General features: G+C 40.5%; 1 protein-coding gene across 2 annotated transcripts; it reads left to right on the top strand.

Annotated features, from left to right (window-relative positions):
• Nucleotides 1–1641: 1641 nt before the first annotated feature.
• On the top strand, nt 1642–15502 carry Armc10 (armadillo repeat containing 10). 2 transcript variants are annotated; one of them, XM_042684619.1, is made up of 6 exons: nt 1642–1971; nt 3961–4109; nt 5005–5139; nt 7519–7695; nt 13037–13108; nt 14498–15502. In XM_042684619.1, the coding sequence occupies exons 1-6, from the start codon at nt 1833–1835 to the stop codon at nt 14750–14752; spliced, it is 927 nt and encodes a 308-aa protein (XP_042540553.1). In that variant the 5' UTR covers nt 1642–1832; the 3' UTR covers nt 14753–15502. The 2 variants fall into 2 exon arrangements, with proteins under 2 accessions (XP_042540553.1, XP_042540555.1); XM_042684621.1 differs by lacking the exon at nt 7519–7695.
• The last annotated feature ends 2170 nt before the right edge of the window (nt 15503–17672 follow it).

The raw sequence follows: 17672 nt of genomic DNA, 5'->3' as shown, positions 1-17672 counted from the left end.
CAAAGTGCCAGAATTTATTGCATTACAACATATCCATAAGCTGCATAAATTTCATTGGAATGCACTCACCAACTCTTACTAACGTTATTTGACACTGCAACACAGATTTTTTTTCTTTTTGTCGGTCATGGGGCTTGAACTCTGGGCCTCGGTGCTGTCCACTCAGCTCTTTACCTCAAAGTTAGCACTCTACCACTTGAGCCACAGCACCACTTCCAGTTTTCTGAGTAAGAGTAAGAGTCTCATGGACTTTCCTTCCCTGGGCTGGCTTTGAACCAAGATCCTCAGATCTCAGCCTCCTGAGTAGCTAGGATTATAGACGCCCAGCCACATATCCTTTTTGTTCCAATTTTAAGTACACATATTACTCTCATTACTTTATAAACATATTATTCATATTTATATTATATTTATAAACACAAATTAACACATTACCTTTTATAAAATAAGCTAAGGTAATCCTTAGAATTAAAGAGGGTGTATTCTTCAGAAAAGCTGTCCTGGAGGCCCAGAGAGCTAATAGAGATGAAAGAGGAAAAAAAATCTCTGTAGGAGCTAAGAACTTGCACAAACTCCAAGTGGTTATTCAAGGCACAGAGCTGTCAAAAGCATGTCTGGGTATCAGGCTATTTCCAGTGTCATTTTGAAGTGGGCAGTGTCAAACCCATTGCTTTATAAAATGAAGGTGGTCAAGGCTATGAATGACCTAAACGTGCGGTTCTGTACATGAAGTAACCCAGAGCAAGTTCTTCTCAACTATTTTCCACAAACTTCTCTGCTTTCTACACCTAAAACAACAAAGCCTACAATTCACCTGTATATTGTCTGCCTGCCTGGGAGATTCCTCTTACCCCAAAACAATGCTGATTGTGAGATTTCTTTTCCACAGAACCACTTCAGGTCCTTATGTCAGGGCTGGGAGAGGGGAAAGGAGAGAGAGAGAGAGAGAGAGAGAGAGAGAGAGAGAGAGAGAGAGAGAGAGCGCTGACACTCTTCACCATACTACACTCTCATTCTCCTGTCACTCGGGCACTTCCTCCGCTTGTCCAAACCTTCCAGGTTGGCCTACATGTACTCTTAACATTTTTAATTGTAAGGAGGGGTTACAGTTACATGAGCAAGGTAATAAGCACAGTTCATAGCAGCTCTGCCCCTGGGTCTATCACCCTCGACCTTCCGCTTCAGCCACCTTCACTCCTGGGTCTGTGATGCTCTGTATCCGCGGTACCCAAATCTGAATCCGCCTTTCCTTGTGCTCTTCCCTCCTTCCTCTCCTTCTCGATCTCCCGTCCCTTCCACTCCCCACTCTCGACCCACGAGACTCCAGTACCTCGCAGACCTGAGGAATGTAGTTGTCCTTAAAGTAGTTCCTGAGCCTGGGGGTGGCAGTGCGTAGCGAAGCCATGGCCAGAGGCCGGACTGAGCATCTGCACTTTGCCTCTGGACAGCAGTCGCGCGGCTTCGAGAAGACCGCCCGCTTCCGGGCGTTGCCTGGCAACCGTGTGTGTTTGGGGACGGGGGAAGAGACTACCTGCACTGCATTCCGCGGTGAGGGGCGGGGCCGTGGGCGGGGCGAGCCTCCTGCGACGGCGCAGTCTGAGCTTCCCGCCGAACCAGCGCCCCTGGAGGAAGCTGCTGGGACTGGGCGGGAAGAGTGAGAGGGCTCAGGATCTGAGCCGGGCGGCTTCCGTGGACTGGAGTTCTGCCCCTCCTTTCCTTTCTCTAGGTGAGGTCTTCATTCTGCCTCCGCGGGTCCTTCGCGTGCGGGAGACTTCAGCGTCGATCCCTCCAGCCTCCCGCGGCGTCTCCGCCGCGCCCTGCCTGGCAGCAGCATGGGTGGCGCCCGCGACGCGGGCTGGGTGGCGGCGGGCCTGGTCCTCGGCGCCGGCGCCTGCTACTGCATCTACAGGCTGACGCGGGGCCCGCGGCGAGGCGGCCGGGGCCGTGGGCTGCGCCCCTCGCGGTCTGCAGGTGAGGCGGGGCGGGGTGGCGGCCGCCCGGCAGGTGGACGGGGCAGGTGGACGGGGCAGGTGGACGGGGACGGGCACCGAGGCCAGCCCGGGCCAGGGAGGGGCTCGGTGGCTCCTCGGTGCTCGCAGTGAAATAAGCGGCGGAGCGGGCGGGGTGGAGAGAGCGATCGACCCCGGACCTGTGCGAATGTGGGGTCCAGAGCCCCCGACCGGCACCACTCCTGGGATGAAAAAGATCGCCCCAAACTCTTCTGCCTGCGCTGGACGTCAAAGCGGTGGATGAGGTTTCTTCTCAAAGGCTTGCTGATGACCTCTCCCTTGAAAGCTTGCTCTGGGCCTTTGTGTTGGCAAAGGGATGTCCGAGATTGTGGGAGGGTTGTGGGCTTGGTCGAGGGAGGGGAGAGGCTGGAGCCAATGATGAAATTATTCGTGCGCCTGAGTGATTGAAAGGTTGCCACAGGGGCAGTTCTGCCTGCAGTTTACCCAGCCTCAACAGGGGGAGACACCTTGAACCTCGTGGCCCAGCATCTCTTATATCTCTCGTGTGTGTGTGTGTGTGTGTGTGTGTGTGTGTGTGTGTGTGGTGCTGGAAACTGGAACCATTGTCTACAGGAGACACACCCCTCACGGCAGACAAGTCCAATAGATCTGACCAAATGATTGGCACATTCACAATTCTGACGTTTTGCTGAATGTTCTGAAAGATGTTTCAGGTCATGGAAGCTTAGAAAAACAAGTAAAAATGAAATCAGCCAACCAGAAACCTGCCCTCCGCAAAGGTAGAGAATCAAACAGTTTTATTACGGAACAGGCATTAAGCCATTTTGCCTACAGCATCACAGGCAATGGGTGTCCAAAACAAAATTCTCACCTCTCTGTGTAGGCCTGGCAGATGCAAATCAAGTAAATAGCAAAGTGGCTTTAATAAGAGGACTTGACAATACATTGTTATAGATTGCTGGCCTCTAATTCACTGGCAATTGGGGCATTTATGTTATCTAGAGGAAAGATAAGACAGCTCTATGATAAGTAAAGTACATAGTTAAACCAGGGAAGCAGATTCCTAGGCTAAGATCCCACAGATATGAGCCTGGGTCTTTATCTTTACACTGAGAGATGGCTTCCAAGCACTTGAGAAAGACACTCATTTTTGGATTATAAAACTGACTTTTACTTAAAAACAACATTTATATCAAAGGATAAAAGAATGTATAATGACAAGCTTGCTTAAAGAAAAAAATTTTTTTTTTTTTTTTTTTGGGTCTGGTTGTGGGGTCTGAACTCTGGGCCTGGGCACTGTCCCTCAGCTCTTGAGCTTAAGGCTAGCACTCTACCACTTGAGCCACAACGCCACTTCCGGCTTTTTTTTTTTCTGCTTATGTGGTGCTGAGGAATTGAACTCAGGGCCTCAAGCATGTAAGGCAAGCGCTCTACCACTGAGCCACTTTCCCAGCCCCTAAAGAAATGTTTTAAGAAAAAGAAGAAAGGTTCTTCCCTTTCTGTCACATGGGAAAAATATATAAATATGTATCTAGCTCTGCTCATGCCTTTACCCTTAGCTACTGGGGAGGCTGAGGTCTCAGGATTGCTTTTAGAAGTCAACCCAGACAGGCAAAGTTTAGGAAACTCTTATCTCCAGTTAACCAGCACAAGCTGGAAATGGAGCTGTGGCTCAAGTGGCAGCTTTAGTGAAAAGCAGAGGGACAGGGCACAGGCCCTGGGTACAAGCCCCAGCATTGGCTGGCATGTTGTGCACGCACGCATGCACGCACCTGCGTGTACATACACATATACAGTCTATCCTTGCAAAACTTAATGTTTTGCATTTCTCTGGGTCAGAGATTTCTGTACAAGTAATTGGGAAGATGGCCCAGACCTAGATGTCTTCGAATGCTTACTTGGGTTAAATTAAAGGTAATAAAAACAAAAGTAAAAATAGAAAAAATTAACTAACTGATTTCCAATGAATTTTAATTATTCTTTTATGCAGAAGACTTAACGAATGCTTCCTATGATGATGTCCTAAATGCTGAACAACTTAAAAAACTCCTTTACCTTCTTGAGTCAACTGAGGATCCTGTACTCATTGAAAAAGCCTTAGTCACTCTGGGTAACAGTGCAGCCTTTTCAGCTAACCAAGTAAGTACCCTCATTCAGCAAACAAGCTCCTTATAATAATTTTTACACACTAGGAGCGATTATTACTCTGTGTAAGTTAACCTTGCAGAACCCCACTTTCCTCATCTATACAGATATGGCTAACTTATGCTTACATGTTTCAGTTACTAACTGTAGTTATTACTGTAATTACTTAGGCAAATCACAGCCTCACAGGAACATTATCTATATGTTTCCAGATTCCTTATGAAGCTGGTCATCAGCAACATCTTATTCATAACTGTATCTATTCAGCAATTAGCAGTATATTGCCTTTTATTTAAATCTATTAATGCTACAACTTTAAATTGTGTAACAGATCTTATCAGTGTGATTCTGATGCAGGTGGTCCCTAGACCACACTAACAACCACCAAGTGAATGTGAATGGCTTCCCCAAGTAGAGATAACATGAAGACTAAAAAGGCTAATTTGAATAGTTCCTTCTCACCACTTCCTTTCCTGTGGAGAACAAGTAAAGCCATTTTTGTAATGTTTTTCTAGCTAGTGTCCTTTGTTAACATTGTCCTAAATGCAAATTTTGAATTTATGATGGAGTGCTTTTTATAGTGACAAAGTTTATTGTAAATTTTAGCCATTTTTAAGAAGATATTGAAAATGTTTAATTATTATTCAACTCTTTCAGTTACTAATTGTAATTATTTTAAGCCAAAAAGAGGAAAATGTTGAGATAGCTAACCTGGGCATCTAAGAATGGCATTGATTTAGACATACCTGAATCCATTCAGGTTGTCTAGCTTGTCAGCTCTCACTCTGACCTTTAATTTTGCTTGTGCTTGCTTCTTTTGTATGCCTTTGGCCACAAGATGGAGCTGCATATTGAAGTTATACTCCTGGCTTTTTTGTTTCCCTCTTAGGCTATTATTCGTGAATTGGGAGGTATTCCAATTGTTGGAGACAAAATCAACAATCCAAACCACAGCATTAAAGAGAAAGCTTTAAATGCACTAAATAACCTTAGTGTAAATGTTGAAAATCAAATCAAAATAAAGGTAAGTAGTTTGAAATATTAAAAATACATCGGATTTCCTGTATATTGGAAGATGACAAAAAGATGGTTACTGAAACGTTAACAAACTCCTAGACAATAATTACTATTTTAAAAAATGCTAAACAAGGCAGAGATAGAAGGGACTAAATTAGTCAATAAGAAGTACAGTATATAACTGAGGTTTCGTTTAAGAGTGTTAAACAAACCAAGGCAGATTAGATAACATCTGAAAGCCTCAATATATTTTTTAAAAGTATATCAATTCAATTCTATGTTTATTGAACTCCTGCTCTGTGGTACAGAGAATAGACATAATAGGGTACTATTCATTCTCTAAGAAAGGTGAGGAGGGATAAAACTAATCACAAATACTAGTGGTTCAAGGCAGAACATGATGAAGCAATTTAAAGAAAGATAGGTAAAACACTGTTGAGTGCATAGAAAAATCCTACCCAAAGTTTCTGTAAAAGGGAGGGGGAGGAGTCCAATCTGGCTCTTCAGAATGTCTGTTTCTATAAGTGTAGTTGAAGAAGAGAATTCCAAAAGAAAGGAATAATATGAGGTCGAATAACTGTGTTAGCTCTGTGGTAATCTTATTACTAGAAGTGAAACAGTGAAAAGATTCATATAAAAAGGATGTTCAGAACACTTTGAAAGTAAATGCTTTGAAAGACATTAGTATCAGTCTGTGAATATGGCTTAGTGGTAGAGTGTTTGCCTAGCATGCATGAAGCTCTGGGTTCAATTCCTCAGTACCACATAAAAAGGAAAAGTGGACTAGGAAGGTGGCTCAGTGGTAGAGCGCTTGCCTTGCATGGATGAGGCCCTGGGTTCCATTCCTCAGCACCACATAAGCAGAAAAAAAAAAAAAAAAAGCCAGAAGTGGCGCTGTGGCTCAAGTGGTAGAGTGCTAGCCTTGAGCCTTGAGCTGAGGAACAGCGCCCAGGCCCAGAGTTCAGGCCCCAAAAGAATTCAGGACCAAAAAAATAAATATAAATAAATAAATAAATAAATGGAAAAGCCAGATGAGGTGCTGTGGCTCAAGTAGTAAGTAAGAGTGGTAGCCTTGAGCAAAAGGGGCTCAGAGACAGTGCCCAGGTCCTGAGTTCATGCCCCAGGACTGACAAAACAAAGAGACATTAGATCTTACAAAAGATATGACTTATAAAGAACTAAAGAAATGCTATTTTTTAAGGGATAGATATATAATCGAAGAGAGCCAGTTGGCTTCTAAATGTAATTTAGATCTTAAACCTATACTAAAGTTTTATCATTTTTTGCTTATTGCTATTGCATTACTATGTTGATAACATGGATATATTTTTTTCTGTTTTTTTTAAATAATGGTTTATTGGACAGTTAATCATTCTTAGCACTTTAAATTAGGAAAATTTTTCTTAACAGTGAGAACTTTTGGTGACATTTAAGAGTTTTCTTTTTCTAATCAGGAAAGTACCAATATCTGTGAAACAACTCATCCAAGCTAGAAAGATCATAACCAGATATAGAAAATATGATGTCAAGAAACTTTTCATCATACTGATTGAGTTTTCTCCTATTTGAAATAGGAGTACTGCAGGCAGTTCATTATTTTTTGCCAGTGGTCAGTAATAATAGGGAGTAGATCTGCACAAGATTAATGGAAGTGGTGACACTGATCAAGATTATAATGTACTCATAAACTGACATCTTGAATTGAAACCCTTTTCACAACTACTTAAAGATAATTAAAAAATAAAAAGAATAATGAGTAGATCATATGTAGGTAAATAAGAATCACCTTGGGCAAATATTTTTTCCTTTACTTACTTTTGATAGAAGTCCAAAGAATTCTATTTTACATTGTCCCTTATTATTTGTGACATGATGTAGCACCCCAGACTCTGTAGTTGAGATTCTTATGTGATACAAAATGGTCTCCTACATCTTCCCCCTGATGCTGATGTGCCTAGAAAAGTAGAAGCAGAAAGGTGGATTGAGTTTGAAAACTCCTACAAAAGGGAGGCCACTGGTGTTGAGAGCATGATTCCTAGAACTTGGATATTACATCTCACCTGCTAGCTGACATTGCACAGGGAACTCAAGCTCCTAAAAAACTTCAAAGTCTTTAGTTGTGAGATGGACATCATAACACCTACCTCTTTTAGAGTTGTCTTCTGGATTGAGTGGAGTATATTTCTAAAATGCCCAGCCTAATGGCAGGTATTAACAAAAGGCAGGTTTTAAAAGATCACCAAATTTGAGGGTCGAATGCCATTATATTTTAGAGGAGCTAATCAATCCTGAACAATTGCCCTAGTCTACTGTGCAGAGAAGTGACTGTTTAATAAAAGTTTGAGAAGACTCTAAGATGATTAATTTTCTCTTCTTTGTCCTTCAGATATATATCAATCAAGTCTGTGAGGATATCTTCTCTGGTCCCCTGAACTCTGCTGTGCAGCTGGCTGGGCTAAGGTTGTTAACAAATATGACTGTTACCAATGACCACCAGCACATGCTGAGCCGCTCCATTGCTGACCTTTTCCATGTGTTACTTACTGGAGATGGAAGCACAAAGGTAGGAAGGAGGTAAAGCAGTTATGAATTAAAAGTCAAAGAGCTATTGTATCAAGCTTATTACAATTGAAATTGAATTTCCATGCTATCTATCTTTAAATTTATGGCCTTCAGAAAGGATTAAATGTAGTCAGTATTTATTAATTAAAAACCCTCACATGGACCCAAGAAAATACATTATTTTTTCTTTCTTTCTTTTGTCCGTTCTGGGGCCTGGGTGCTGTCCCTGAGCTCTTCAGCTCAAGGATAGCACTCTACCACTTGAGCCACTGCGCCACTTCTGGCTTTTTCTACTTATGTGGTGCTAAGGAATCGAACCCAGGACCTCATGCATGCAAGGCAAGCACTCTACCACTGAGCTACTTTCCCAGCCCCTGTTGCAAATCTTTAAAAACCACTTTTACACACTAGTAAGTGAACAGAATAAGGCATATGAAGGATGGCTCTTTGTTCATGCAGTCATTACACAGATGAAGGAGGCAACAGAGTGGATTAAGTAGGATTTCTGAAGATACCTCTGAAAGAAAGTTCCTTGAGTAAATCCTATTAATGTGCATTCTTAGTGCATTTATAAAGTAGCACAAAATTGAATAAAGACTAATTAAAGGTTCTGATAATTTTTATTGTTTTCAGATTTTAACATAATAGTCTGTGTTCATTGGGACAGTTACAGAAAAATTCATGAGCCTTTTAGAAGGAACAAATATTAAGCCATAATAATTGAGTTGCTGCAATGATTTCTGAGGTTATCAGGATGGGATTATCAGGAGACCCTCCCCATAATCTTGCTTCTGTTTCTGAAGTATATCTGGTTGGCTATTTCTATAGCCAAATTCATTAGATCTGGTCCAAGACATCACAGAAGCATTCAAAAGTAAATGTAAGAGTCTTTTTTTTGGATTGGGATTAGGGGGGGAGGGGGGAGGCTGGGAAGGGATGTGAAGGGTAAACAAAGGAGGAGGCTGCAATGCTTGGTAAGAAATGTACACATTATCCTGCCCATGTAACTGTAACTCCTCTGTACAGTATGTTCACAAATAAAATTTAAAAAAAAAAGAGTCTTTTTTTTAAAACAATTCATGCCTTCTTAACTTTGTAATTTTTAATTATTTTATGCATTTTTAAATTGATATTTTAAAGGTGATATACACAGAGGTTACAGTTACATAAGTCAGATAAAGAATACCTTTCTTTTTGAACAGTGTCACCCCTTTCCCTTGCTTTCTCCAAGTTTTTCCTTCCCATCCCCACCCACAAGTTGTATAGTAAGTACCATACTGCCTTTGTTCACCCTTTGTCCCACTATTTCAGAGCCCCCTTTTTACTCTCCCAAAGACAGATAAAAGAACAAAAGGAAAAGAAAACAAAAACAGCAACAACGTAAAAACCTCATTTTTATTTCCTGAAGTCCATTTCGTTAAATACTATTTTATATGAGCAGATGCATATAGGTATTGCACCTTTATGTTCTCAGATTGCATGGTTTCCCCCATTGGTGGTAGCTAGAATGTGCCTATAAATCTACAAGTTAAGACACCGGATGATTTAAAAAAAGAAAAATGAAAAAACCACTGGGACATAGTAAATTATACAGATCTCTAGGCATTCACACACAGTGAGACAAAAGGAGAATATTCTTAAGAGTATCTTTTCTAAAAAAGGAGGCAGCAACAATGCTCAATAGGAAATGTACTCATTTACCTTGCTCATGTAACTGTAACCCCTCAGTACAGCATTTCTACAATAAAAAATGTACACACACAAAAGAAAAGAAAAAAAAAAAAGAGTGCCTTTTACCAGTCTTGCCTCCTCTCCAGTCATTTCCCAGTAGGCAAGTTCCCATCAACATTTTCTCTCTCTCTAGTGGAGCAAAATGACTTCCAGACTCTCAAGCCCCATGGAAACTTCTGTATTTATCCTGTGGTATGACTGCTATAGGAAAAATCCCTTGCTGATGTTTTACTTAGAACCCCAGACCCTGGGAGGAATTCTGACTAAGGTCATAGCCAGGCCATCTAGCCTTGAGTCTGTATCTGTCTCAGTCATGAGCTGTTTTACTGCAATTTATGACTTTAGACAATATGTTCTAATTTTGTTTTGTTTTCTCCATACATTCTTTCTGGGATGGTATACAAATTTTTTTGTTTTTGTTTTTTGTTCTGCTGGAAAATTAGCCACCAATTCTAGTATTTTTTTTTTTTTTATAAAAATTTAGCTTAAGCTGGGTACTGATGACTCACACCTGTAATCCTAGCTCCTCAGGAGGCTGAGATCTGGGGATTGAGGTTGGAAGCTAGCCCAGACAGGAAAGTCAGTGAATCTCTTTTCTCCAATAAACTTATCAGAAAAGCCAGAAGTGGTGCTGTGGCTCAAGTAGTAGAGTGCTAACCTTGAGCACAAAGAGGCTCAGGAATAGCACCCAGGCCCAGAGTTCCAGCCCAGGACTGGCAAAACACACACACACACACCCCACCCCACCCCCCCACCCCGACACACACACACCCCACCCCACCCCCCACCCCGACACACACACACCCCACCCCACCCCCCACCCCGACACACACACACACACACACACACACACCCCACCCCACCCCCACCCCGACACACACACACCCCACCCCACCCCCCACCCCGACACACACACACACACACACACCCCACCCCACCCCACCCTCCACCCCGACACACACACCCCCCACCCCACCCCCCACCCCGACACACACACACCCCACCCCACCCCCCACCCCGACACACACACACACACACACCCCACCCCACCCCCACCCCGACACACACACACCCCACCCCACCCCCCACCCCGACACACACACACACACACACACCCCACCCCACCCCCACCCCGACACACACACACCCCACCCCACCCCCCACCCCGACACACACACACACACACACACACCCCACCCCACCCCCCACCCCGACACACACACACACACACACCCCACCCCACCCCCCACCCCGACACACACACACCCCACCCCACCCCCCACCCCGACACACACACACTCCACCCCCCCACCCCGACACACACACACCCCACCCCCCACCCCAACACACACACACACACACCCCACCCCACCCCCCACCCCGAGTTTAAAGTTTGAGTTTGCAGGTAAACTTTTAGATAGTCATCCATCATCTGTTTTTGAAAGAATATGTGTTTTAGATATTTTTTAGTAAATAACACCCAAAGTGACTTTAAAAATTTTTTTTTGCTTACAGCAGTGATACCACTATACTATAGTGATTTGGGTGGGGGTGGGGGGGTGGAGGGGATCGGTAACAACAAATATAGAACTAAGTACACATAGTGGAAACTAACAATTTCGATTAAATGTCCTCCAGTCTCCACCAGGTAGCACATGTGACAAAAGGGAAAAAATAATAAGACTTTTGAGGGCTCAAGCCAGAATACAGTATGTATGTTTAATGATAGTTGTCCTCTTATTTTTTTTTCTTCATGTTTTTCAGAAGATAGCAATATATTTTAGTACAGGAGACTAAGTAGCAATTGCTCTTCCTATTGTTATATACTTGCTCTCACTACTAGTGAGCCTTTATGGATTTTATGACTTATTCAGGTTATCTGATAGGTTCAGGTTCATTTGTTTCATACCTTTTGCTGTTGTTTTCTTTTTTTTTTTTTTTTTTTGTCGGTTGTGGGGCCTGAACTCTGTGCCTGGCCTGTCCGTCAGCTCTTCAGCTCAAGGCTAGCACTCTACCACTTGATCCACAGCACCACTTCCAGGTTTTTCTGTTTATGTGATGCTGAGGAATTGAACCCAGGGCCTCATGCATGCAAGGCAAGCGCTCTATTACTGAGCCACCTTCCCAGCCCCTGCTGTTGTTTTCTTAATCCAACATTTCATTGATGGTAAGCCGGGTGTTTTTTCCTAAGATTTATTGTTGGTGTGGAGGCCAGATGGGGTCTGACAGTAGCTCCCAAAGAGTGAGAAATCTCTTGACTTTTTAATTTTTTTTTAACCTTAACAACTTATATGTTAAGTCTCTGTTTGAAAAACATGATCTCTGAATATAGCTTAGGAGAATGACTAGGCCTCCAGCTTTTGTTCTCACTTTACCCTTCTGCACTATTTAGAATTCTTTTATGACCATGTATTAATTTTATAAAAGTTTAACTTATGGGTGGGGATGGGAGGAAGAAACTGGGAGAGAGGGAGGAAATAACATTGTCCAAAAAGAAATGTACTCATTACCTGACTTACATAACTAGAAATGTACTCATTACCTGACTTATATAACTATAACCTCTCTGTACATTATCTTTATAACAGTAAAGTTTTGTAAAAGTTGGTAAAAATAAGATTAAGCAAAACCTTATATCTTTCTCCTTAATAATTAGAATGTTCATTATCAAAGGAATTATAGAGTATAAGATACATACCAAAAAAAATCACCAAAACTTTGTAAGAGAAGTATGTGCGAACTTCCTTTGTCCTTCTGCTTTTCTGGAGTAAAAAGCATTCTAGGGGTGCTTGCCTAGCCCTAGTTTCAATCCCTAGTGCTGAGAGGGAAAGAAAAAACATTCTAAAATAAACATTTATTACCTTTTTTAAAAAAGTTTTTTATAAAAGACATACGTTCCTTTGTAGGTCTGGTGAGTCACACAGTTGTTAGTATTACTGACTTGAGTACCCTTTGTTCCTCATTTCCAGTGTCTTTGTAAAAAAAAAAAAATGTGACTTTAAAGGTAAATTCTATTAGTATATTTCTATTATTGATTTTTAGGAATGACAAGAATGCTGGTGTTTTATGTATTCACTTATTAAAAATCATTTATTTGCTAATTATTTAGATCCTATAACAATTTAAATGCTGTAAAATATTTTTCACACACAAAAAAGATAACCTTAAAGACTTATCACAGCCTATCATGGCCCTAAAAAGGGCCACATTATCTAGTTTGTTTTGGTAACCAAACTTTAAAATTTTTCATATTTTCATTAAAAGTGAGCTAAGCTTTAGGAGATTTTTGTTGTTGTTGTTCCAGGGGTCATTTTTTCACGTATCAATAATATGTCAGGCTATTTACCCTGGGTTAAGTCTGTGCGTGGAGACTGAAGTGTAATTGGAAAAGGTATAAGGAACACTATCATGTGATAACTTCTCTGAGACTAGTGCCCTGTATTAGAAAAGTTCAGAGAGCGAGCGAGACTTTATTGGTAGAGTTTGAGCCAGGTCTTGATGCGAAGCACAGGCAAAATTTTGGAAGGGGAACACCATGAGAAGACAGCATGATAGGAGAAAAAGAAAATCCATGCTTGCTAGTCTGAAATAAACCAACATTCCTTTTTCAGGTTCAGGTTTTGAAGCTGCTTGTGAATTTGTCTGAAAACCCAGCCATGACAGAAGGACTACTCAGTGCCCAAGTAAATAGATCACATTATTTGTTTTGATACACACACACACACACACACACACACACACACACACACACACACACACACACACACACACACACACACACACACACACACACCTCAAAATGCTCACTGGAAGCTGGGCACCAGTGACTCATGCCTGTAACCCTAGCTACTCAGCAGGCTGAGGTCTGAGGATCACGGTTCAAAGCCAGCCCAAGCAGGAAAGTCTGTAAGATACTTATATCCAATAAACCACTAGAAAAATCGAATGTGGCGCTGTGGCTCAAGTGGTAGAGCACTCGCCTTGAGCTAAAGAACTGAGGGACAGTGCCCGGGCCAAGTTCAAGCCCCACAACTGACACACACACCTCCCTCAAAAAAAATGCTCACAGGGATTATCTCTGAAAACTAGTACTGCTATTATTCTTTGCATATATATGTGTGTGTATATATATGTATATATATATATATATATATATATTTAAAGCTTGTAACAAGCATATTTTAAAAGTCATTAAAAAAAATTCTCCATACCAGTGCTGGTGGCTCATGCCTGTAATCCTAGCTATCTAGGAGGATGAGATCTGAAGATCACAGTTCAAAGCCAGTCAGGGCAGGAAAAGCCAAGAAACTCTTTATCTCCAATAAATCACCAGAAAACCAGGAGTGGTGCTGTGGCTCAAGTGGTAGAGCACTAACCTAGAGCTGAATCGCTGAGGGACAGCGCTCAGGCCCAGAGTTCAAGCCCCATTACTGACCACAAACAAAAAATTCTCCATAACAAGAATACATTTTTTTTCTCTGCACAATTTGGGTATACTTAGGTCATCATATCTTTATTCTTGGCTTTTGTGCATATGTATCTTGATATCCATAGCAGTATTGATTAGGTATGCTAGAGGCCGGGCTGAGTGCCAAGACACTAGTGTGTACAAGGTGCTGCTTGTTCTTCCAAAACTTAGTTTAATGAACAGAAATATATGACACATAAACAAGGTAATTAAAAGCCACTGTAAGTATTCTAAAGGAAGCAAAAAGTGGTGTTGATAGAATGGAGCTCAGCTCCAGTAATAAAGGACCTCTGTCTGCCATTCTGTCTACCAGTCCTGTGCCTGGGCAGTAAATATTTAATGAAGTAATGAATTCTCATGAAAACTGCAGTAGATTCTATAAAGGAAAGGAATTTTTTTTTATAAATGACTGTGCTCTAGGTTCCAAAGAATATTATTTTTAACACCAAATCTCTTATTTCTCGTACTGTATAATGTAGGGTGTACTCACTGTATACGATTAAGGTATGCACTCAGGGTTTTCTGTGGTGGGATTTTTTTTAATGTAAAGTATCAAATGCAGTTTTAAGATGTAAAAATGATAATTTACTATTTCCTCTTTCAGGTGGATTCATCATTCCTTTCTCTTTATGACAGCCATGTAGCAAAGGAAATTCTACTTCGAGTACTTACATTATTTCACAACATAAATAACTGCCTCAAAATGGAAGGCCATTTAGCTATTCAGCCTCCTTTTCCTAAAGGTTCATTGTTTTTCCTATTATATGGAGAAGAATGCGCCCAGAAAATGAGAGCTTTAGTTTATCATCATGATGTGGATGTGAAAGAAAAAGTTGTGACAGTAATTCCAAAATTTTGATTCGTTAGTCATATTTTTCTCAAGTAATGCAGTCCAAAAATTAATACACAGAAACTTTATCTCCCTTAGAAAAGGTTTCTTTCATCTGCTGAATTTAAACAGGAAACACCACGTTCCATCTTTTATACAGTACAGGCTGAACATCCCTAATCTGACATGATGCTCAGTTTTTCAGACTTTGGAACATTTCAGATAAGGAGGTTTTAGATTAGGATTGCTCAACTGGTAATCTGTACAAACTCCAAAATCTTTGAACGCTTCTGATCCAAATGATTTGAGATAAGATAGTCAACCTGTTTTAACTTCAGGTTTTCAGGTTTATTTTGGACCATTCATTTTATTGATGTCAAATGAAAATTGAGCATTTACTGAAAGCAGTTACTTCCTACCTATTCACTGAGATACTTTAGTGATTTCCATAATATGAAATGGCAGTGACCTTTTTATGTCTGATATCCTTCCTCTGTTTGGAATGACTTGAAGTTGTTCCTCTGCAGTAACAGTAGATTAAACAATAAGATTAACTTATTGTTTTCAAACTGCCACAGGAATGGCCTTGTTCTCTCAGTAGCTATGAGAACTTAAGCTCTCAAGTCCACCCCAGCTACACTGTTTTCAAGAGTCTATTTCAGTCTCTAGAACATATTCTCATCATTGTTTTGTTTCTGGAGTGTTGGTTTTGGTGGTTTTTTTCTCCCTGTGTGCCAGTTCTGCGGCTTGAATTCAGGGTCCCATGTTCTCACTTGGCTTTTCAATCAGGGCTACGGCTCTCCCACTTGAGCTGCACTTTCTGGCTTTTGATTGTTAACTGGAGATAAGAGTCTCATGGATAGCCGGGCGCTGGTGGCTCACGCCTGTAATCTTAGCTACTCAGGAGGCTGAGATCTGAGGATCGCGGTTCAAAGCCAGCCCAGGCAGGAGAGACCGTGAGACTCCTATCTCCAATAAACCACAGAAAACCGGAAGTGGCACTGTGGCTCAAGTGGTAGAGCGCTCGCCTTGAGCTGAAGAGCTGAGGGACAGTGCCCAGGCCCAGAGTTCAAGCCCCACGACCAACCCAAAAAAAAAAAAGTCTCATGGACTTTTCTGCTCAGACAAGTTTCAAACAGAGATCCTCAGATCTCAACCTCCTGAATTACAGGCATGAGCCAACAGCACCTGACATATTCTCATTTATAATCAATGAAAAATAGAAAATTTTCAGGAAAAATGTTTCTTAGTACTCACACCATCCCATTAGTTGTGCCAATATTTAAAGATGTTACATATTGATCCTGGTACAGAATACTGGGATGTCCCATGTACTTAGTCAACTAGTTAAATAACAAGCTATTCTTTAGAAAGAATGAAGTCTAACAGTACTGAGGTAGAAAGACATCTATGGAATAAAGTTGCTTTTAAAAGCATATGTAAAAGAATCATGCCTAGTATGATTTCACATGTGTTTTTAAAATGAAAAATGTTTATACCTATCTGGATGAAACATTTCTAGGTTGATATGTAAACTCCTGGGAATACAATGAGGGAATAGAGGACACTTTTCTATGTATATCCCTTTTTCTTTTTTTTAAACTATGAACATAAATTGGTAACTTTTTAATAAAAATATTGACAAGATGGTATATGTTTCTCTTCATTGGCATTACTTTATTAAATTTCATCCATATTTTGACTAAAGTTACAACATAAAAATGTCTTTGTTATTATCTTTTTTATCCCATAAGCTATGACAGTTTGATGTACTTTGAATTCAGTTAGGGTCTGTAATACACACGTTCATAATCCCTATCATGCTTAGCATTTAGTCAATCAGTGTGCAAGCAGAAGCTTTGCTATTTACATATTTAAGGAAAAAACCTTAAGAAAAAGTAGTTTAGATTTCCACTGTAAATACATGGATATGGATACACAACTTTGCATAGGAAGCCACAGTCTTTGAACCAAAAAAAAAGTGTGTTCTCAGAGTTATTCTGATACAGAAATCAACTTTGAAGAACATCTTTATGGTAGACAAAGCTTTTAATGTAAGATGATAAATGAAAATCCCCAGTGGGCTTCAGTAGCACTGCATCATGGTTAAAATACTTTATATATGGGTTGGTAACACAACATTTGGGATATTCCTCAAAAGGCACATTCAATAAAAATATATGTTCAATATGTCACACTAAAAACCAGGATTTGTCTTCATGTATTATAGAAATATTGGAATCTGAAACTTGTATCTTTTCCTCTACCATTAGTTTGAAAAATAATCACACTTGCTAGAGAAAAAGGGAGTATTCACAGTGAAAAGGGGAAGAATTCATAGAAAAAGTACATAATACTTTTGTTCTATGTATGTTATTGCACATTGTCACTATTATTTGGTGTGATTTAATTGACTTCCTCTTTAGATAGTAAGGCAGATCGAAATGTTCCTCATGGTGTTCACTAATCAAAAAGGAACATAGAATTGAATAATAGATATTACAGTGTAGGTCTAGGGGTGTGGCTCCAGTGGTAGAGCACTTGCCTCATAAGCACAAAGACCTGAGTTAAAAATCCCAGTTCCAACAATATATATATTTATATATCTGCATATATATATAAATATCTTTTGTATGTAGTATTACAATGTACTAGACTGCATTGAGGGAAAAGAAATTTTTCAAACTTTGTTTTCATTTTGCTCATAAACCCTTCAGAATGTAGATAAAATGGAAATCACCATAGGGTAGTTATGATAAGCAATATAAAGTTTTATATATTTCTTAATGAAAAGATCATGAAGTTTCAAAGTCCCTCAGCTAAACAGTAGATATAAATATAAAACTAATGGTAAGGTCATCAAGCAAAGTAAGAATTGGCTTCACAAAGATAAGAGATGAATTTTCAATCTGATACAAAAATGCTGCCTAGTATTAGGGCAATAAAATCC

Source organism: Dipodomys spectabilis, unplaced genomic scaffold, assembly GCF_019054845.1.
Source record: "Dipodomys spectabilis isolate Male_0828 unplaced genomic scaffold, ASM1905484v1 ptg000089l, whole genome shotgun sequence".
Classification (NCBI taxonomy): Eukaryota; Metazoa; Chordata; class Mammalia; order Rodentia; family Heteromyidae; genus Dipodomys; species Dipodomys spectabilis.
Note: the sequence above shows the minus strand (reverse complement) of the source record. Positions and strands in the feature narration are given on the sequence as shown.